The sequence below is a fragment of the Natrix helvetica genome (genome assembly GCF_964273705.1).
Source record: "Natrix helvetica genome assembly, chromosome: 5".
Classification (NCBI taxonomy): Eukaryota; Metazoa; Chordata; class Lepidosauria; order Squamata; family Natricidae; genus Natrix; species Natrix helvetica.
The window spans coordinates 33,921,008-33,943,699 of NC_138551.1; the positions used below are offsets into that span (position 1 = coordinate 33,921,008).

At 39.5% G+C, this 22,692-nt stretch overlaps 1 protein-coding gene across 4 annotated transcripts in view; it reads left to right on the plus strand.

Moving 5' to 3' along the window:
• Nucleotides 1-22,692, plus strand: part of XRN1 (5'-3' exoribonuclease 1) — a 79,223-nt gene that overhangs the window by 42,357 nt on the left and 14,174 nt on the right. For all 4 annotated transcript variants that reach the window (XM_081954429.1, XM_081954428.1, XM_081954427.1 and 1 more), the window contains exons 24-33: nt 1,624-1,739; nt 10,320-10,466; nt 10,966-11,055; nt 11,659-11,794; nt 12,606-12,662; nt 13,130-13,262; nt 16,975-17,044; nt 17,404-17,629; nt 20,578-20,679; nt 22,038-22,136. In XM_081954429.1, coding sequence (XP_081810555.1) covers nt 1,624-1,739; nt 10,320-10,466; nt 10,966-11,055; nt 11,659-11,794; nt 12,606-12,662; nt 13,130-13,262; nt 16,975-17,044; nt 17,404-17,629; nt 20,578-20,679; nt 22,038-22,136 — 1,176 coding nt within the window. The remainder of the gene's footprint in view (nt 1-1,623; nt 1,740-10,319; nt 10,467-10,965; nt 11,056-11,658; nt 11,795-12,605; nt 12,663-13,129; nt 13,263-16,974; nt 17,045-17,403; nt 17,630-20,577; nt 20,680-22,037; nt 22,137-22,692) is intronic.

Consider the following 22,692-nt stretch of genomic DNA (forward strand, 5'->3'; position numbering starts at 1 on the left):
GGTGAACTGTCCACAGGTACATCAGGAGGACAGAGACTTTTCGTCATTCCGAAGCACTCTTCGTATCCTTTCAGCCAGGTTCAATGGGGCGGACGGTCTCTCCTTCTACTGTAGCTCACTGGCTGAAGGCTTGCATTAAGTTAGCTTATGTGCAACAGGGCAAGGCGGTACCACCTAAGGTGATGACTCACTTGACAAGAAGCGCTGCCACCTCGGCCGCGTGGGCAACCCAGGCCCCCATGGAGGAAATATGCCGAGCAGCCACTTGGACTTCTCCATCTTTATTCATCAAACACTATCGCATTGACTCCTATGCCGCAGCCGAAGCATCCTTCGGGAGGAGGGTGTTGCAGCAAGTTGTAGCAAATCCACGCTCCTTGAATGTTCCTGTTTCCCTCCCTGGGACTGCATAGCTTGGGTATGTCCCATGCTTGGACTCTCCAAGCAGCGCACAGGAGAATGACCGTTGGCTTACCTGAATGGTCGTTCTCTGGGCGCTGCGGGAGAGTCCAACCCCGCCCTGGGGTTTACTTCCTCTTTAATGGATTGAAATGGCTGTGAGGAGCAAGAGACTATTGACAAGACTGAAAGAGACAATGTACACACGACCTTCACAGACCATTGCCTTCGTTTTTGAACTGGTCCTCAATGAGGAGAGGAGGCATGGCCAAAAGAATTAACTCAGTCCTTGGGCGAGTAGACTGAATTTAACCCATGCTTGGACTCACCCGCAGCGCTCAGAGAACGACCGTTCAGGTAAGCCAACGGTCATTCTTGCCTTGGAATACCTAATAATAATGCATTTATGTTACAAGTAGTCCTCAATTTTCAACCACAATTTATTCCAAAATTTCTTGTTGCTAAGTTGTTAAATGAATTTTGCTCCATGTTATGACTTTTCTTGCCATAATTGTTAAGTTAGTAACCTGGTTGTTAAATGAATCAGGCTTCCCCATTGACTTTGCTTACAAGAAGGTTGCAAAAGATCATCACGTGACCTTGGGGTATTGCAACTGTCATAAATATGAATTAGTTGCTTAGCCCCTGAATTTTGATCACATGACCATGGAGCTGCTGCAACGGTCATAAGTGTGAAAACCAGTCATAAGTCACTTTTTTCAGTCCCATTGTAACTTCGAACGTATTGTTCGTCAAGGACAAAGTACATTTCTTTTTTATTTCTTTGTAAATCTATCAAAAAGAAAGATTTTTTCCTTTTCCTGTTTTCTTTCCTTCCAACAACCAACCTGACATATTAACCTCTCCATTACTCTCATAATACCTCTTTCTTTTCTTTATTCAGCAAATGCTGATTTCATTATTTTTATTCTTTCTGTTTTTCTATTAGAAATGGTACACTGTGAATCTCAGTAGTTTCTTACCCTATTACATATCATTTCAGAAAATACATATCCTACTTACTTGAAGCCTAATATATGCATTTGCTATATGCCTATAAATTGAAGGATGATAGAAATCCACTTCATGAGATACCTTATATAAAGACTTGTCCATAGAAATATATTGCATAACAAATCTGTAGTCTTCAAAGGCTCCATATTTTTGTTTCTATAAATGTTAATATAGTTCTCAAATATTAAAAGTAAATGTTTGATATTTTAGAAATATTCTGTGAAATACAATCCTGCATATGTGTTGGCCAGTCGTCTTGGAATGAGCAGCTATCTTGTGTCAAGATTTACAGGAAGCATTTTTATTGGAAGAGGAGCCAGGAGAAAGTAAGTTTGGATTATAATACCATTTTGCTGTGAAATATCTAATTGCATTTGAATAAAACCCAGGTTAAAATGCTATTAATCTGATTCTTCTTATTTGCTTTGAAAATCGGTTTTAACAGAGAAAAATTAATGGAATTTAGACATTTACCTTTATTTGTGCATTTAGTACAGAGAGAAGGCTAGTTTGCACAGTGTCAGTAAAGACCATTTTATGTTAGTTGTGTCCAGTTTTTAATTTAAAATTTGGAAAGAATACTTTTATGAAGTATGATAAGGAAATGCCGTAAGTGCACAGATATTATTTTTCAAAAACATAACTCACTGCACTTTTGCATCACTAATGTATAGGCGCATCTTTCTTTGCCCCTTTTTGTGATCCAGTGAATTCATTGGGAGTATTATCTGGTTTTTTATTTAAAAGAAATGTTTATTGTTGCTTTGTAAAATTCCTTATAAAGCACTATAAAGCATTGTTAAAGTTATTTTTCCAACGGTACTTCTTTTATAAAATGCTTTGTCCAATTTTCTATCTGTCTTTTCCCTGTGTGGAATTATTCTTGTATGTACATTTTTAAAATGTATTCCAAAGCATGGATAGGTTGACTTTGAGCATAATTTATCAGGAAAGAGAAATGAAAACAGGAAGAAGAGAAGCAGTTAGAGATATGAAGGTAGAACATACTGTACATGTTGAAACTGATCAGTGATACTAATAATATTTATGTGTCCCCTTGAAGCGTTTAGGCAGCTATAATTTTTTGACCTCTACCATAACTTCTTCAGGGCCTTCCTAGGTTGTCTTCAAGTAAATGGGTGTTGGTCTTTACCTGATACGCTCATTCTCACTGCAGCTGGAGATAGCAGTCACGTAGGGTTAACTCCGTCCAGTAACCAATAGGGCTGAGTCTACAGATTATAAAGCCTTCCTCCTTGCTGCTCTTCCCCAGCTTTAGACGAAGACATGCTGTAGACTGATGTGTAGTTGATATGGAGAAGGAGAATAAAGGAAAACCAAGAAAAGGAAAGAAAAGACAGACCCAATCCTAATAAAGGAGAACCCTGACAGGAACAGGGTGGGGGTGGCTGCTGTCTCCACCTGCAGTGAGAATGAGCATATCAGGTAAGGACCAATGCCCATTCTCCACGATTGGTGAAGATAGCAGTCACGTAGGGACATACCCAAGCTAGTCCTTAATTAAGGGAGGAATCCGGTCCCCTTGGAAGCGGAGTCCAAAGAATGGACTTGTTGTAAAACCCTCCTTCCAAAGGCAGCTTCAGCCAAAGCAAACAATCTATCTTGTAATGACGGATAAAAGAAATAGGAGAAGTCCAAGGGGCTGTCCTACAAATTTCCTCCATTGAAGACTGAGTAGCCCAGGCTGCTGACGTGGCTGCACTACGAGTGGAATGGGCTGTTATACACTGTGGAGGAATGAGATAGTTTGCCCTGTATGCCTTAGATATACATACTCTAAGCCTATGGTGGAAGAGGAGACTTTAGAGCCAAGGGAAGCTGGCTGAAAAGAGACTTACTAAGGCTTCAGAACGCCTGAATGCAGCAGAACGTTTGATGTAGAAACGTAAAACCCTGCGAACGTCTAGGGTATGCCACTTTTTTTCTAACCCATGAGAAGGATGGGGACAAAAATTAGGTAGTATTAGTTTCGGAAGCTTATGAAAGAATGAGTTCACTTTGGGCGTAAATGCTGGATCTAGACGGAGAACGACTCTATCTACATGAAATATACAGAGGTCGCGTCTAATCGACAGAGCTGCGATTTCAGAAACCCCTCTTGCTGAAGGGCACCGCAGAGTTTCCACCCCCTCCGATCCCGGAGATGCATACCTGGTGAAGTATCGTGGAAGTCGGGCGTTTTCCCTTGTGGCAAAAAGGTCAAGTACTGGTCTCCCGTAACTGCAGGACAGTTCCTGGAAAAGGTTGCGCGAGATGCTCCATTCACCTTGGTCCACTTAATTTCGACTTAGCCAGTCGGCCTGAACATTGTCGAAGCCCGAGATGTGTTCTGCCCTGAGGGAGAAAAGGTGGGCTTCCGCCCAAAGCCCCAACAGCCATGCCTCCCTCATTAGCGGTTTGGACCTGGTGCCCCCTTGCAGATTTACATGTGCCTTTGCAGTGGTATTGTTTGTGAGGACGAGGACATGGGTGTTGCACATTGTGACCTGGAACCGTTGAAGGGCTAGATGGATGGCCCGCAGTTCTAGCCAATTGATGGTGTTGGCTCAATTGGCTTGTGACCATAGTCCCTGTATCATCCCTGACTGGAGGTGAGCCCCACCCCATCAGGCTGGTGTCTGTGGTGAGAGTTAGGCAAACCAGCTCTCGAAAGAGAGTCACCTGAGTCAATGCCGGTGACAGCCACCACCCCGGGGACTTTATCATGTGTGGAGGGGTACAAACCTGTTGCAGAGAGCAGATGATGGCTCTCTTCTGGTACCGTAACAGGTACCACTGCAGGCAACGGCTGTGGAGGCGAGGCCATGGCACGATGGAGAAGCAGGACACCATTTTCCCCAACAGGTGAGACAACTGGAGAAGTTGGGATTTGCAACGGCGGTGGATTGTCTTGGTCAGCTCCTGCAGGCTGTTCCGTCGATCTGCTGAGAGGAACACTTTTCCCTGCACAGAATCTATTAGAGCTCCCAGATGAAGAATACGAGTGTCTGGGGTCAGAGAGCTTTTTGCTAGGTTTATGGAGAATCCTAGCTCCTGAAGGACTTGAATGGTGGTTCAAATGTCTCTGTGGCCCTGCCTGATGGAGGGGGACAGCAGGAGAATGTCATCCAGATATACCTGGATCCTGACTAACCTTGAGCGAAGGTGGGCTGCCACCACTGCTAGAAGTTTTGTAAATACCCTTGGGGCTGATGACAGCCCGAAGGGAAGGGCTCAGTACTGGTAGTGATTTCCCCTGTACTCGAACCGAAGGAATTGTCTGTGTTCACAGAGGATGGGAATATGAAGATATGCCTCCGTGAGGTCCACAGAGGAGAGGAAGTCATCCTTGCGGATGCTCTCCAGGATGGACTGCAGGGAGTGCATCTTGAACCGTCGATAAATGACAAATCGGTTCAAGACTTTGAAATCCAGAATCGGTCTCCATCCCCCTGAGGCCTTCGGAACCACAAACAGCCAGGAATAAAACCCCTGGCGTTCTTGACCCTTGGGAACAGCTTGAATCGCCCTGATCTGAAGAAGATGACCGATGGCCTGTTCCACTAGCTGTCTCTTGACACTGTCGCGAGACACTGGGCAAGGGATGAAATTCCTCGGGAGAATGGAGAGAAATTCCAGGGTCAGACACCATCTGATGGTCTGCAAGACCCAAGCATCTGTTGTTATGTCCTCCCATCAGTCCGCAAACACAGCCAGTTGGCCCTCTATCGGGAGATCCTCCAAACAGTCACTTCTGACGTCTGTAGGATCGATCAAAGCCCCCTCTAAAGAATTTTCTAGGAGGATATTGTTGGAAGGTCCTATTGGACCTATCCAGGAGTTGGTTGTAGCCCTGCCTAGAGTTAGACTGACGCTGTGGACAGGAGTTGGAGAAACCCCCGTCCTGCCCTCGAAAGGGTTGGTGTCTATACAAAGTAGAAGAATTTCTATTGTCCGCCTTGCGGAGGTCAATTGAAGGACTTTACGCTTGTCCTTCGACTCCACTAATAAGGGCTCCAAAGGAGCCCCAAACAGACTACCCCCAGAGAAGGGAGACAAAGCCAGACACCACTTATGTTTGGCATCGGCTTGCCAATTTTTTAGCCATAGTAATCGCCTTGAGGTGACTGTGGAAGCAATAGCTTTTGAGGCAAAGCGAGCTTCATTATGTGCAGCATCAGCAGAAAACCCGAGAGCTGCTTTTTGTTAAATCCCTGAGGGCCCTGGTGTCCCTATTTGGAATCCTGCTCTGAAGTTGTTTTAGCCAAAGGAGAGCGGATCTACTAAAAAATGAGGAAGAAGTAGAAGCCCTAATAGCCCAGGCCAAGGCCTGGTGACCTTCGACAAGCGTTTGCTCCAAACGCTTATCCTCAGGTTTAAGGGAATCTTCCGGAGCACCAGCAGCTGCATTAGGAGAAGCCAGGGCTACCACTGGCAAATCTATAGAAGGAAGATCTAGTATCTTAACTAGTGCAGGCCTCACGTTGTACAGATATTTATCAAGGGCATTAGGCAGAGGACCAGTGCTAGGAGAGGTCCATTATCTCTGAACCACATTCATAAAAATTCTAGGAGAAGGAACAACCTCCTTTTCAACAGTGGGCTCCAGGAAGAGAGGATCTTCAGAATCCCCCGTTTCAGTGGCAGCAGCTTTAGGAGCTGGGGTAGGCTTGAAGCCAGCAATCTTCTTTGCTTTAAACAGCAAAGATCGAAAAAGAGCAGGTTTAAGCAACCCACAAAGGCTGGTTGATCAGGGCCTAGATCTTCGTCCTCCGAGAGATGTGAATCTCTGGAAGGTTGCTCTTCTTCGTCCGCCACCGTGGATTGATCAGAAGGGGCCTTCTGAGAGGAATGTTTCTCTTTGCTCTTAGATTTGGAGCCCCCAGATTTGGATTTAGAACTGTGACTTGAAGATCTCTTATGCTTGAGGCCCGCAGCAATGCCTTTTTCAATTGCTGATGATATGATGGCAGCCACATCAGGGGTTATAGCGGGGTTGGCTCAAATCCCAAAAAACTCGGGGAAGAGGAAGCCTTATCTGCCACCGGAGAAGGCCCTGCCTCATTTATTGACTCATCTCCACTATGAGGGGAATCAAAAACACCAGTACCATCTCCTATCTGGGAAGGAGAATCAGGCTCAGAAAGAAAAGCCCTTGAATCCGAGGAAAGACCCACAGGAGGAGAACTGTTAGGAGAGACTGGAATCACCTAGAAAAGATGAGGACTGACTCTGCCACTATGTGCCTGTTTGTTGGAAGAGGTTTTTTGCAATGCAGACTTGGATTGCTTCATCTCCCCTTTTTTGGCTGACTTGGGAGGCTTTGAAGGGGGTTCCTCAGCTGCCTCAGATGCTATCACCCTGTTCCTTGAAAGCTGGACCGAAGAAGGACCAGCCAAAGGGCTACTTGGTTGAGAGACCTGAATAGAGTCCACTGCCCCATCTCCAGAATTAAAAGCCATAATGATAACCAGAGAAAACAGCCACCCTCAAGGTATTGCTGATAAAGCAGCCCTGTTACCGACCGTTGTCCCAAAATGGCGTCAAATCTCTTCACGCCAAAATTAACTGCCTCACACTCTCTGCTGGCTTAAAATGGCATCCGCGAGTATCCCTGCGAGGGAAAACAGCCAGCAATCCTCCTAAAGCTCAGCAGCTGTTGCACTGTGTTTTCCGACAAAGCCGCAGGGTTACCATCCTTGGGCTTGTCATCAGGGCTCTTTCTGGCTTCTCCTGGAAGTCTATAGCGAAGTAGAAGTGTCAGAGCCGCTCCACTGCCTAAATGGAGCTTCCGACAAGGCTGAAGAGAAAAAATGCCTCCATCGCTTTAAAAGCGGCGTTTGAAGCCATGCGGCTGGCTCCGAAGCACGGAACCGCACCCCTGTCCGATTGAAACTCTCCCTCTGCCTGCAAGATGTAAGGATGGCAGAGGGTGAAAGAACTTTTTTTTAGAATAGCCAATTAATAATTTGGAATAATTAAATCAGAGAAGCCAACTACACGTCCAGCCCAGAACTGGCTGAGTCTAAAACTGGGGAAAAGCAGCAAGGAGGAAGGCTTTATAATCTGTAGACTCAGCCCTATTGGTTACTGGACGGAGTTAACCCTATGTGACTGCTGCCTCCACCAATCGTGGAGAATATACAGACAGTGCTTCATTTGGAACTGTAAGGAATTAAAGCACTCACTTCCAGAAGTAACCTATGGCAAGACCTCTAGAGGATACTGAATGCCTTAGCACAGCAGTTCTCAACCTGTGGGTCGCGACCCCTTTGGGGGTCGAACGACCCTTTCACATGGATCACCTAAGACACGGGTGCACGCTGCTCTCTTGTCTCTGACAGCCATCCCCCACGGTGTTTTTCCCTGGGGGGCTCCGCAGAACATCCCAAGACCGATGCCACTGCATCTGCCCTCTTCAGGACAGGTCCTCTTCAGAAGGACGAGGCCCCGCTGGTCCCCTTCGCATTCCTCGCCTTCCAGCTGCGGCCCCAAGCCATGGAAAACATAGGCGCATGCACACCCCGCACAATTACAGCCTGGAGCAGGACAAAAGGCCCTCTCCCAACTGGCTCTTCCTCCCTCAGTGGGTTTCAGGGGGAAGCTTCTGCAGAAGCCCGGGTGAGTGAGAACAAATTCCCACTGTTACGAAGTCTCTGAGGCTGTAATTGTATAGGGTGAGTGCACGCGCCTATGTTTTCCACGGCGTGGAGCTGCGGCGAGGCTCTGGGCGGCCAGTGATGACTCCGGAGCCCATCCATGGGAGGACGGGGTCCCCCTCACATTCCTCGTCTTCCCAGATGAACCCTCCCGCACAATTACAGCCTCAGAGTCTTCGTTAATGGCGGGAACTTGTTCTCACTTGCCCAGGTTTCTGCAGAAGCTTCCCTCCAAAGCCCTCCGAGGGAGGAAGGGTTAGTTGGGAGAGGGGCTTTGGTCCGGCTCCGGGCTGTAATTACACGGGGCATGCACATGCCTATGTTTTCTGTGGTGTGGGGCTGCGGCCGGAAGATGAAGAATGCAAGGAGGACCAGCGGGGCCTCATCCTTCTGAAGAGGATGTGTCCCTGAAGAGGGGAGATGTGGTGGCATCGATCTTGGGATGTTCTGAGGAGCCCCCCAGGGAAAAATGCTGCTGCCAGGTACTTTTAACCATATATTTTGGTCCTATGACTGCAGAATGCTGCAAAAAATCATAAATGCAGGCCAATTGTTGAGTGTTTCAAATGTGATTGGAACACTCAACAAGGTGACCACAGTATGTGTGTCTGTGTGTGCGAGAGAGAGAGTGAGTGAGTGAGAGAGAGAGAGAGAGAGGGGGGGGGAGGGAGGAAGGGAGGGAGAGACAGACAGACAGACACACACACACACAGATACACAGAGTGATTGAGTGAGTGAGAGACAGACAGACACATACACACACAGAGTGACAGAGAGAGACACACACACAGAGAGATGGAGAGTGACAGAGACAGACAGAGAGAGAGACACACACACACACAGTGAGTGAGAAACACACACCGTGACAGAGATGGGGAGAGGGAGGAGAGAGAGACAGGGTGATAGAGAGACAGACAGACAGACATAGAGAGAGAATGATAGATAGAGACAGAGAGGGAGGGAGGGAGGGAGACAAAGAGCCACACAGAGAGAGACAGACAGAAAGAGAAATTGGAAGGAAGGAAGAAAGAAAGAAAGAGAGAGAGAGAGAGAGAGAGAGAGAAAGAAAGAAAGAAAGAAAGAAAGAAGAAGAAGGAAGGAAGGAAGGGAGAGAGAGAGAGAGAGAGAGAGAGAGAAAGAAAGAAAGAAAGAAAGAAAGAAAGAAAGAAAGAAAAAAAGAGAACTTATGACCACAATTGAGCCCAAAATTTTGGTTGCTAAGCAATAGCATCATTAAGTGAGTTTCACCACATTTTGTACAACTGTGCAACGAGTTGGATGCGCCAAACAATGCTCTCCTATTTCAGATTGTGCATACTATTGCAAAATGAAGCAATGTAGTTTACTGTTGTTATATTAAGATTGTTACATCATGCTTCAAGACAACATTTCATTTATTTGTAATTAGAAATAAATATTTCACAATATATAATTACATATTGTTTTTGTAATTAATCACTATGCTTTAATTATGTTAAATTTGTAATAGTGAAAATACATCCAGCATATCAGATATTTACATTACAATTCATAACAGTAGCAAAATTACAGTTATGAAGTAGCAATGAAAATAATTTTATTATTATCACCACAACATGAGGAACTGTATTAAAGGGTCGCGGCATTGGGAAGGTTAAGAACCACTGCCTTAGCAGCATGAGTTTCTGATACTTTTGGTCCTGCCAGGTAGCTGCAACTTCACAGGTGTGCCTCCTAGGTTTTACCAAATTATAGGATTTAAGGAGGATCTGGAGCACACCTACCTTATTTGGCCTGTTAGGACTGATAGATATCCTCAAGGAAAGGAGGTCCACAAATAACCTGGCCTTGTACCATTAAGGACTTTTATGGTGATCACCAACACTTTGAATTATGACAGGAAAGAAACTAGGAGTCATTGCACCTCAGGCAGTAGCAGTATGAGAAGGGCAAACCACAGAGTACCCAGAACTGTGTGTGCCATTACATTCTGGACTCGTAATTTCTGGGTAATCTTCAAAGATAAACTAATGTACTGTAGATCACATTACAGCAATCTTGCATGGAAATAATCGAGTGACTATGAGCATGTATTTTGCTGAATAAATCATTCACTTAGTTTAGATTGTATTAATATTCATCCTTTGCTCTTTTTCAGCCAATACATTTAAAGACTGACTATTAAGTATTAATATTAGTATATAGCAAAATTAGTATTAGAATTTTCATAAATTGCAATAGAGTTAACATTCAACATCTATTTTGCAGTCCACGTGGAGACCATAAAGCAAATGTAGGTTTAAATCTGAAATTCAATAAGAGGAATGAAGAAGTCCCTGGCTACACTAAAAAAGTTGGAAGTGAATGGATGTACTCTTCTGCAGTGGAACAGCTTCTAGCTGAATATTTAGAAAGGTAAGCTTAAAATTGTGGACTTGTGTGGATACCTTGTGATTGATAATGTTGTTTATAGCATTATTGTAGGGAGCTTTGTTGGATCCAGATAACTGTCTATTGAAGCATTCTCTTTATTTCATCTATTTAGTGACCTAAATATTGTTTATCACTAGCAACTGGCCTATTAATCATACTGACTTTGATTTTTGGGTTTAGCTATTTATGGTTTATTCTATATTTATATTTCTTTTTTCAGTTTGTACGACTGCTTAGTCACTTAGACTTTAGCCAGTTAATGGCTAGTTAAAACAAAAATAAGCAAATAGCCAAAGAAAAGAAAAAAGAAAAGAAAATGTTGACACAGAATTCCCAGACTTCACCACTCTGCATAATATATTTCACTATTATATGCAACTTATTTTTCCTACAAACAGGAGTCTAGTAAATGTTGGTGGAGGTTTTATGATATGTGGGTAAATATGAAGTATCTACTCAAATATATTTATATATTTCACAGGGTACCAGAACTTTTTACGTACTTAGCCAAAAATAGTTCAGAATATATATTTTATGAAGATGACATTTGGCCTGGTGAAGAGGAGAATGGGTATGTAGTTCATATTTTTGGTAGATTAGTAAATAAGTAGATAATTTTTCTGATCTTGCAAAGACAATCACCATGAAGATTGCTGGTTCAAATTTAGTAGACGAGTCCTTGGATTGAAGGAGGAACAATTTCATGATGTATTCTTTCATGGTTGCAGCTGTCTAATTACTATCAAGCAGTCAAAATATTATTTCCTAGGTATTGTCTCTTAAAAACACAATTGTTATTTTGAAAATATATAATCTTGATCCAAGGATCGACGGGTTGAGATATAAAAATAATCCCATTTCTTTTATAGAGGTTTTTTTCTTGTTCCCTATTTATTCAGCATATGGCATAGAACATATGGATAATAGTAATAAAGTTATATACACCAAACTAATTGGATTATAATTTTCAAATTTGCTTTGACAGCTTTGATGTAATTGTGAAGCTTTGGGGCAATGCTTATATCTATTTTTCTTACATTAGGACATATATTTTAAAAAATAAAAAACAAATTTTAATAATACAAAATAATTTGCCACTTGATAATATTTACATGTTGACTATGCTAGATTTTACATCTTGACAATTATTAATATGGAATAATTTTCAACATAGTGCTGAGAAGGTTCAAGAAATCATGTCATGGGTAAAGGCTCATCCTGTCAGTGCACTTTCACGTTCATCTTGTGATTTGCAAATTCTGGATGCAGCTATCATTGAAAAGATTGAAGAAGAAATAGACAAATGCAAGGTACATAAAATATTGTCTAAATTATCTGATTCTTATCACAGTATATTTAAATTGCTATTAGCATGTTGTACATTATGAATTCTTGAGTGTAATTTTGGATTATAAAGCAATAAAAAGTCAATTTTAAAAATAAAGCAAAACATGCAGGAGACTTTACCACCTTATCTGATGATCTTACTTGTTTATATATAATCTGTATCACCCACCTTGATTTAGATAAAATTTATTGAGTTTACAATTCATGAAGTCACATACATCTAGGGTTCCTCTCTGTCCTGCTCTTGTTAGATTATGTTTCTTTATACTCAGATAAATATTTGGTGTTGGAGAATTCTAAACAACAGAATAGTTCAGAATACCCATAACATTAGTTATACATTGTGATTGTCTATCAATACGATATTTGGAGTAGGAATGAACTAACTTTTTCCATCAAGTTCATATTATTTTCATGGATTGTCAATTAAGATCTGTGTGATAAATCAGAATATAAGTAAGCAGTGGATGTGTCCAAAGACTAAAGTTGTCTTTCTCACATCCTCTTTTTCTCTTAATAGCACATTGTTTTTTCTCAAACCACCCTCCAAGCAGCAGGCACCAATAATAAGTCCGAGAGCTATTACATAACTTCTGGATTTATCTTACAGAATGGTTTTAGAATTAGGTTGAGTAATACACATTAAGCTAAGGAATATACTGTAGATAGATTTACAATCAGTGTTATAATTTATATGGACTATAATATGTGACTTTTTAAATTTTGTACAGCAATAAAAATCTATGATTTCATTCAATTTTTACTTTTTTTTAGCAAAGAAAAAGTAATAAGAAAGTGCGTGTGACAGTGAAACCTCACTTATTATACAGAGTAAGTTTAATATAATTATAGTTGCGTAAGAGTAAATGCAGTAGAAAACCAATTTCATGTTGCCAAGAAAGGAAAACATGAATGTATCATGTAGTCATCAAGAGTTAAGCTTGACTCAAGGAAGGCTTTATGTTTCATACCAGCTTCCTCTTTTTTCCTCCATCTTACATATTATAAAACTGATGAACAAGGTACGCAAAAAATGGCAGTGCTGGTTCGATTGTGTTGATGAAACTTAGTATATTTTCTGCTAGCCGGATTTGGAGTCTGATTGCTTTCTATTGAGAAAGCATCCCTTTATCATAAGCTCAATATAGTGAACAGGACATTACATGATTATTTAATCTTTTCATTTTAATAAAACTGCACATAAAATTAATACCCTGAGGCATATAGAGCTACTTTTATTCTATATTATATTCATAATTAGATATTTTTGCTATAATTTAAATCTTTGGTTTTATTAGCCTTTAGAACAACAAAATGGAATTTTACCAGATCAAGATGCAGAATATCGATTGTTTGACCGTGTTGTGAATGTGAGAGAGAACTTTTCTGTTCCCCTTGGACTTCGTGGTACTATAATAGGAATTAAAGGAGGTATGACTGAATTTCTTTTTAGCTTTTGATAATCCTGCCTTTGATTTGTAAATTATTTCTATGTTTAAAAAATGCTGATTACTGTCAACTGGATATTTATCAAAGATCCAGTTTAACTGAGGTTTAAAAAGTGCATCTTTTTGTTGGTTTTAATGAGTTGAATTCAAAATTCTATAAGTGGGATTTCTCTACACTTGGTATTCTTGGAGACAGTCAGGTATTCACCTGAATTACACTGCTACAGTTGAGCATAAGAATTTTATCCACACCAAATGGCCTCTGCTCTTTTATTGCAGTACCCTTCACCATAGTTCAAGCTATTTCAAAGGGCCTCTAGACTGACACATTTTGGGACAGGAGAGAATTGGAAAGCTGTTTTACAAATGATATTTCATACATACTGGTATACTTTTGGATCCAAACAATTGACATTAATGGTTTTGTTTTGATATTATGTGACCAATGCTATTAATCTTTAAAAAAAATATTGTCCATACCACACATCATCCCTTGGTTATTGTGAAATGGAGTGGCTACCATGGTTGAATGAGTACTTATTTTTAGTCTGCAAGGAAACAATTCTATAGTGCATTTGTAGCACTTGTAACTAAAGAACATTTGGACATATGTTTCCAAATATACAGTATAGTCAAACATGTGGGAAAGCCCTAGCTGTATTAATTCGTTACTTGCATAAAATATTAGAAAAAACATTACTATCAGATGCCGCCTTTGATCATTTTTTTCTTGTTTTGGAAGGATGAGAATGTTAACTCACATAACATGTCTTGTATATATTCTCAATTTAAAAACACTGACTTTGGTGGTGTTTCTCTAGTAAGACTGAAGCTACTTTAAAGCTCATTGACGCACATAAGTCAATAATACAAAAATTATAAAAATGAATCAGTTCTGCCTCTGGATTATAACATCTTGTTAGTCATAATAGTTGGCAATTCTGGAATTTATAATACACACCATTAGGAGGGAACCATGTAGGCAAGGTGGAGTTGATTTAAATCACTGGTAAAAAGACTTGATTTAAATCAACTCAGTTTAAATCATAATTTTTAAAGAGCAACTGTCATCCTTATCCTGCAGCATCTCCTCCTCTGACCCACTGTTGACTTACCGACAGTCCCAATATTGCAGAATATACAGCCTTATGGTACATAACTAAGATCCATTTCATGCTGAATAAACTAAATTATTAATGTATCTTAAATAGAAAATTATCTTTAGATAAGATTTTTACTCCAAAAACATTTTATTAAAATAAATTTGATTTAAAAAATTTAAAATCAGATTTAAATTTAAAAAATATATATTTTAAAATCATTGATTTTTATTCAACCTGCTTGTAAGTGAAGATAGTCTAAGTAGTCAGCTATATTGGCCAAGAATGGAAGCCAGTAGAGAGGACAATATTGAAAACTCTTTTTTAAAAAGAATTGTATTGGTTTTTTAAATTTTTTGGGGGGAAAGGGTAGGTGGATATACAAAAAAATTTTTTGGGGGCAGCTCCATCATGCTAGAGGTAGGAATCTCTCCAATTCTCACAACTTTTTACAGAAAAAAATAAATAAAAGATAAGCAGAAACAGCATCTTATTATACATTGTATCAACCATGTGTTCAATCATCTCTTTTGCCACTTTCTAATATATTAACAATTAAGATGATATTCCAGATATATTTATTTTTGCGACCTGAGTCTTTCCATTATTATTCCCTCCCCCCTGTCCCCAGGCGGAGCCACAGCCCCTCCCTCCTTCATGTCTTGTGTTTTGTCGCCTTTTTCACTACTTTTTATATTTCCGTCCTCTAGGAGGGCACTATGTTTTTTAATGAAGGCCTCTGCCTCCACAACTGTGTTAATTCTAATTCTGTTTCCCTCCCAGAAGATCAGCATTCCTTCTGGCAATAACCATCTAAACCAAATTCCCTTATTATATAATTCCTTTGATAAGGAGGAATACCTTCCTCCTCTTATCTCTTATTTTTTTCGGAATTTGCTTAAGAATGGCAATTTCTTTATCTTTATATTTTAGTGGTCCGCCCCCTCTGAGCCCCTAGAATCTCATCCCTCGTGGTCTTCCTAAGAAATTTAACATGTACTTCCCTTGGAACATTATGTGTTCTGGCAAATGCTGAATTAATCCTATAAACCAGATCCATATCCCACCACAACTGTTCTTTATCTCTTTTAATATATTCTGCTAAAATTGTACTCATAATATCCTTTTCATCTTCTGTCTCCGGTAGGTTCTGGAATCTGAGAAAGAAGGACATTCTTTCAAGTTCTATCTTTGCCATAAAATTTTCCAATTCTATATTCCCCTTCTGGACTGCCTTAACCTCAGCCGTGCCCTCCTGTAGCACACCAATTCTCTGTTTATTTTCTGTTATTTGTTGCTGCACACTTTTAAGCTCATCTCTAAAATCTGCTACCTCCTTTTTCAACTCATTTTGTCCCTGCACAATAGCTTGAAACATTTGAGTAACAGATAAGTCTTTTGAACTCTCTCCAGTCTTTTCTTGTAGAAATGATGAGATTTTTGTCTGTTGAATTGTTGGACTGGATGCAGTAGAAGTTGGTGTCGAGGCTGCTTTGCCTGTAGGTGGTTTTCTGGACCCCATTGTCTAAGTTCAGAAAGAGTAAAAATCTTTTGCAAAAGAAATGGCGTTTGTGAAGCGCGCAGCCGAGCTAGTCCGAGAAGACAGGCAAATCCAAAAGTGAAAATTAACCCTCTGTCACAGTTCCAAGCCAAGAAGTCACTCAAAAAAAAAAAAAAAAAAGGAAATCAAATAGTCCAAATCCAGAAAGACCACGTAATAGGAGAGGCTCCAAGAGTCCTTCAGGGGGGATAATATAAAGCCAGACTTTCTTCAAAGGTAGTTTCAAAAGGCAGACTTCATTTATAAGTGCGAAGAAGAAGAAGGAAGAAGGCCATCTTGGCTCTTCCTCGGGTTCAGGAGCAGAACATTCAAAACTTCCATAAAACTTTCAAAACAACTCCGCAATCAGCTCTTGCAGTTATGGTATAAATCTTTTCACATAGTTAGTTCAAGTGGCTAATTCAATTTTTTGCTCTCTATCTCCATTTCGAGATTGAGAGACAGTCCAAATCCCGCTTTGCCTGAGAGGGGTAGAAGAAGAAAAAACAATCCCCCTCCAATCTTCCTACTTCCTACTTCAAACTGATTGAATCCACAACTTGTAAAAAAAGCCGCTACTTGTCAGTTAAAAGCAATTAAGGAGTGAATTTCTCACCTCCAGCACTTCAGTCGCTGCATGTAGTTAACTCTTCCCTTCCGGGATCTATTCAGCAAAGGTGCTGTTATGCACCCCCTACGCTCCCCGGCTCCTAAGGCGAAACTGGAGACCCCCCCCCCATGGCTGCCGCCTATCCGGGGGGTTCCAGCAAGCCGCCCTACGGCAGGTGGTACTTCCAAGACCCGTGCTCCTAAAAGGAGCCTACCGGAGAAGCAACCAGCAGACCAATGTCTGTCGCCTTCGGAAACCGGAAGTGATCTCAATATTGAAAACTCTTAATTGGTAGTTCCTATCTTTGTAAATAGTTCTGGAGATAAATATAATGGTTTTTTTGAATATAGAAATTGTTGTCATTGTAGTAAAAAGCGATAATATTATGTTTTTCTTTAGCAATTTCACATTTGATGCTATTGCTTACAATGTATATTTTCTTTAGCCAGCAGAGAAGCTGATGTACTATATGAAGTACTGTTTGATGAAGAATTTCATGGCGGTTTAACAATAAGGTTTGTTGCAAACAATTGCTTGTTTTTCTTAAATGTTTCAATAGAACCTCATAAACATAAAATAATTGTGTAAGAAGGGGACACAAATGTTTTTTTCTGGTAATTGTGTTCTTTGTTATCTATTTTTATTGTCATTGTAAATTTCTAAACTTTCATTTGATTAATGACAAATAGAGATCAAAAACACCTCCATCCAACCATTCACTCAGCCTCATAAAACTGGATCTAAAGTATGTTAGTCAAGTTCATTTTATGTTCCATCCAAAATATTAAATTATTTCTATAAATATTTTTAATATATAATTTGAAATTATATGAGTTACATGACAAAGTTGCTTTCATTGCCTCTCTTTCATTAGGAGTTCACCTGCCAGAGGATACCGCATGCCGGCTTGTGCCTTAATTAACATATCTTATGGCTATCGAACTGAAACAGGAAATCAGAAGTTAACAGCCATAGTTAAGCCACAGCCAGCTGTGAGTTCTTACAACTCATATTCATCTGAATCCTTTTCTGTATGTTCCCAAAAAGCACATCTGGGAGGCCTCAATCATTCTCCTCGTTCCCTCTTTGTTCCAACTCAAGTAAGTGTGAATTCAATTACCCAGTTCTATCATAAACATATTGCTATTCTCTTATGCTAGTAAAAGCATAGCCAAATTTAAACAAAGCTTAATAATTGTCATAATAATTAGAGCTTGTTTGGTGTAGTGGTTAAGGCATCAGGCTAGTCATTGGGAGGTCATGAATTCTAGTCTCACCTTAGGCATGGTGAGCTTGTGCCAGTTACTCTGTCTCTCAGATTTTGGAAGCAGGCAAGGACAAAGTGTTTCTGAAATTTTGCCAAGAAAGCTGCAGGGACTTTGCCAGGCAGTTGCCAGGAGTCAAGAACAAAACAAACAACCCCGAGCCAAAGGAGCACATGCACGTGCGCACGCACAAAAAAGAATAATTAGTTAGTGCAGATTTACCAGACTTACCATATTTTTCGGAGTATAAGACACACCAAGGTTTTGAAGAGGTTTTTTTTTTTAAAAAAGTAGGTAGGTAGGTAGAGAGGGAGAGAAAAAGAGAGAAATACGGTAGGTAGGTAGGTGGGGAGAGAGAGAGAGTAGTTAGGTAGGTAGATAAAGGGAGAGAGAGAGAGAGAAATACAGTAGATAAGTAGGGAGAGAGTAGGTAGGTAGGTAGGTAGGTAGAGGGATAGAGAGAGAGAAATACAGTAGAAAGGTAGGGAGAGAGGGTAGGTAGGTAGGTAGGTAGGTAGGTAGGTAGGAAGATAAAGGGATAGAGAGAGAGAAATAGAGAGAGATAGAGAAATACAGTAGGTAGGTAGGGAGAGAGAGAGAGAGAGGCTAGGTAAGTAAGTAGGTAGAAGGATAGAGAGAAATAGAGAGAGAGAAATACAGTAGATAGGTAGGTGTTTCTGCTGGCACAGCACTTGATCAATGTAATTCTCATCAATCAGTCAAAGAGCTTTCCAAAAGGGAAAAAAAAGGTTTTGCACTCTGCAAATCTCCCCAAAACGGCCCGTTTTTCACTAAAACGCCCCCCCTTTTAAAAAAAAGACACGAATTGCCTTGGGTTTGCAGAGTGCTCCTGGGGGGGGGGGGCAACCAATATGGTACTGAGCTTTCTTTTGCCCATAATACTTCATAATACAAAATCCATTTTGTCAATACTTGCGAATGTTATCAATCCATCTTGTTTTAGGTCTCTTATGTGGATGCTTTTTATCAAGTGGGATCCATTCTATGAGTGCCTTGGTCCACCTCCTTTTAGATCTTCTTGCTGTGTGACCAGCCCATTTCCATTTCCATTTCCATTCTTTTACTCTCTTGATGATATTGTATACATTTGTTTGTTCTCTAATCCATGTGCAGGTCTATCTTGTTTTGTAATGCCAAGCATGTATCTTTCCATGGCTCTTTGCACCACTCCTAGCTTTTGTATAGATTGTGAGGTTAGTGTCTATGTTTCACTGGCATATGTTACAGCAGTTAGCAGACACTGATTGAAAATTTCTCTGCAGGCATAAGGGGAGGTTGTTCTTGAAAATTATGCTTAGCTTGCTGGGGGGAAAAACATCTACAAGGTTTTCACCAAGATAATAGCAAAAAGAATATTCAGAACATTAAATGATGCAGAGCCAAAAGGGCAGGTAGGATTCAGAAATGGTACAGCACAATGGATAACATCCAAGTTGTTCAGCAAATCATTGAAAGGCACAGCAAGTACACTGTGCCTCTGTGCATGGTTTTCATCGACTACGAAAAGGCATTTAACCCAGTATTCCATTAAGCAATAATTAATGCATTGCTCAACTAAGGCGTAGACACTGCTTACATAAACCTGTTACAATCAATATATGAAAAAAAAACCTGGCAACAATTACCTTAATGATCTTAAAGTAGAAATCAACATAGAACGAGGTTTGCAACAAGACAATACCATATCACCCATCCTTTTCTCAGTCTGCCTTGAAGTATTTCGCAAACTAGACTGGGGAAATGATGGAATAAAAATTAATGGTGCCTTTTTAAATCACTTAAGATTTGCAGATGATGTTATTCTCACAAGACCCAGAAGATCTACAAAGACACATGCAAGAGCTGCACAAAGTAGGAGAACCATTTGGCTTAAAAATAAACCTGGAAAAGAGCCAGGTGATTTTTAATAAATTCCCCAAAGAAAGAAAGAAACATATCTGGAGAAGAACTATATGTAATAGACCACTACATATACCTTGGCCAACAGATCTCAATGGAAGGTGGTACAATAAAGGACATTGAATGTGTTAAATGTGGTTGACAGGCATTTAACAAGCTAAGCATAATTTTCAAGAATAACCACCCCCTATTCCTGAAATGTTTTTGATTAGTGCTACCTGCTCTAACACATCTCAGTGAAACATGAGACACTAAATTCACAATCGATACAAAAACTATCAGTGGCACAAAGTGCCATGGAAAGATACATGCTTGGCATTAGAATGGGCTGGTCACATAGCAAGAAAAACTGATGGCAGGTGACCAAGGCACTCATAGAATGGATCCCACCTGATAAAAATCATCCATGAAAGAGACCTAAAACAAGATGGATTGACATATCAGCAAGTGTTGCCGATCCAATTAGGAAAACGAAGCTCAGGACTATATTGATTGGAAACATATGGAAGAAGCCTTTCTCCAGCAATGGATAGACAATGGCTAAAATGATGATGATGATATAATAACTTCAGGAAGTCCAGTATATGCACAAAGAAGGAAATGATAGTTCTTAGATGGGCCTTGAGGACTTCAGTTATTGTGTATATATCAGAGAAGTTGATTTTTACATTTGTTTGATATTCTGTTCCATAATATCTAAAGAAAGAAAGTAGATAATGTCCCATAACAATTATTGTTAAAATTGTTGAGTATACATTGTGGGCCTGTTAATTTGTAATACTGTGTGAGAAAAAAATAGATGAGTGTATAATATTTTAAATAAATAGAAAAATTGGAAAGTCGTGTTTTTCTTTATTATCCAGCAATTGAATGGAAGACAGCATAATAGTATCAAAGCAGAAAAGCAGGGCAACTCCAGTTCTCAGCAGAAAGTAACCTATGCAAGTAGCCATCAGAAATATAAAGTAAGTTGTTTTACCTTCTACCTTAGAGTAAATAATTTTGGATTCAGTGGGAAGTCGGTTTAGGGTTTGTTTGTAAGTAGCTTTTGTTAAAATAAGTAAAAAAGTGAAAAAAGATTATATATTATTTGGTACATTTGTATTTTTCAATACTCTTAAGATACATAATTCATTAAAAATCAATTTCTGAATAATATAATCTTAAGCTAAAGTAATGCAAATGAGACAATAAATAACACCAACCAAAGACAATAAATTGGACACATATTCCATAATGTATCAAATTGCAATAAATTCAAGAAAAGCACAAACTATTTTATATAAACACATTTCTTCACAACACATGTGAAGAAATGTGTTTATGTAAATATTTTTGTTTAACAAATATATAATGCTGCCTATCTCCCCAAGGCACACTTTTATGTTTAGAAGTACTGAATTGGTCTGTGAGTTATACATCAAATTATCTACATTTTGATAATATTCCAATAAAAATGTAATCTTATTTTTTAATTAGTTGAATTAAACCCAGTTTTTATGGTATCCCCATAAAATCAATTCTACAATATAGCTTGTTTCTTGTTCACCTTGCACTGCTGTAATAAGTGACATTTTGACAATCTAAGATAAACGAGGATAGATCAAATTTATTTTTTCTTCCATTTATTTCAGTGAGTCTACTTTAAATATACCTCAATTGAGTCGCTATATATTCGTAAAAATGGAATAGGGTGGACTAAGATATTTCCAATGTATTACCCATTGAGTAATTGATAATGTCATGGCGGCTCAGAATCAGAGCAGAGTTTTGATTTTTTTAAAAAAATAAAAAAGATCCTTCCCATTCTCAAAAGTCTAGGATTAAATAGCAACAGTGGTAGTAATAGCTACTGTGAACCAGTTTACTTTTAGAAATAATGGGAGATGGAAAACAATTGGGATATTGTACTATATGGTACTAAACAGAGTTGAAAAGCACAAATGAGAAATTCATGAAAGCTTCTGAGATTTTCTGTATGAAAGAGGAGATGATTGATTTGGTGGATCGAACCATGGGACATGACTATGTGTTGGAAATGGGGGGGAAATGTAAAAAAAAAACCTTGGTGTAGAATTTAGAAATACTGTGTCTGCAATACAATATAGTAATACTCCATTATGAGGCAACTGTTCATGAAAAGATAACACGTGTTCACTTCTTCTATTTTAAATGTGAATGGCTGCTTTATTCACTGAAGTAACTAAGATATATGCCTGCAATTTAAATTGCTACTTTGTTGAAACTTAAGACATGGCTAGTTCTTGTAATAATGGAAACATGGCAGAGTTTCCATTTTATTTGTTTTATTTTTCTTTCCTAGCAAGCTCACAATAAAAAAGATGATGAATTTTGCAACATTTGGCAATCATTGCAGAACCCTGGAAAGTCTCAGCCTTCCATACAAAATAAGGATGAAATGGTTAGTATATGTCAAAAAGGTGGCATTTGTACCCATATGGCACATTGATGATCAAATCCAGATAAATGTTTTGAGGGAAGGTCAAGGTCTACATGTACCTTTGTCTCATTCCTTTGCCAAATTGAAGCCAATCAGTTTCACCATATTCCATCTGGGTAGTGGCTTCCAAGTCTGTGTATTGGTTTTTACACTGAGGACAATGAGATGTTCTGGGATTTCCACTTTTATAAGCACAGTCTAAAAGCTTGATATGAACAACAAAATCAAAGGCCTTTCGATTTTCAAACCAACGAAGCAAATACTAAGGGTTTTTTGGGTATTTTTGGCTGTCTCAGTTGTGCAGCAACAGCATCATGTTCTTCAGCCTTTTCTATGGCCAGCTTGAATATTTCACTTGCCATGAAAACTCTCATCTATGTTGATAATTCTAAACAACTTGCTAGGATATAAAATTAAATACATTGTATGATAATTTGTACACATCTAAAAATACAGTTCAAAGACTGAATATTTCTGACAGTCTTGTCATATACATCTAATACGTATTTCCTAAATA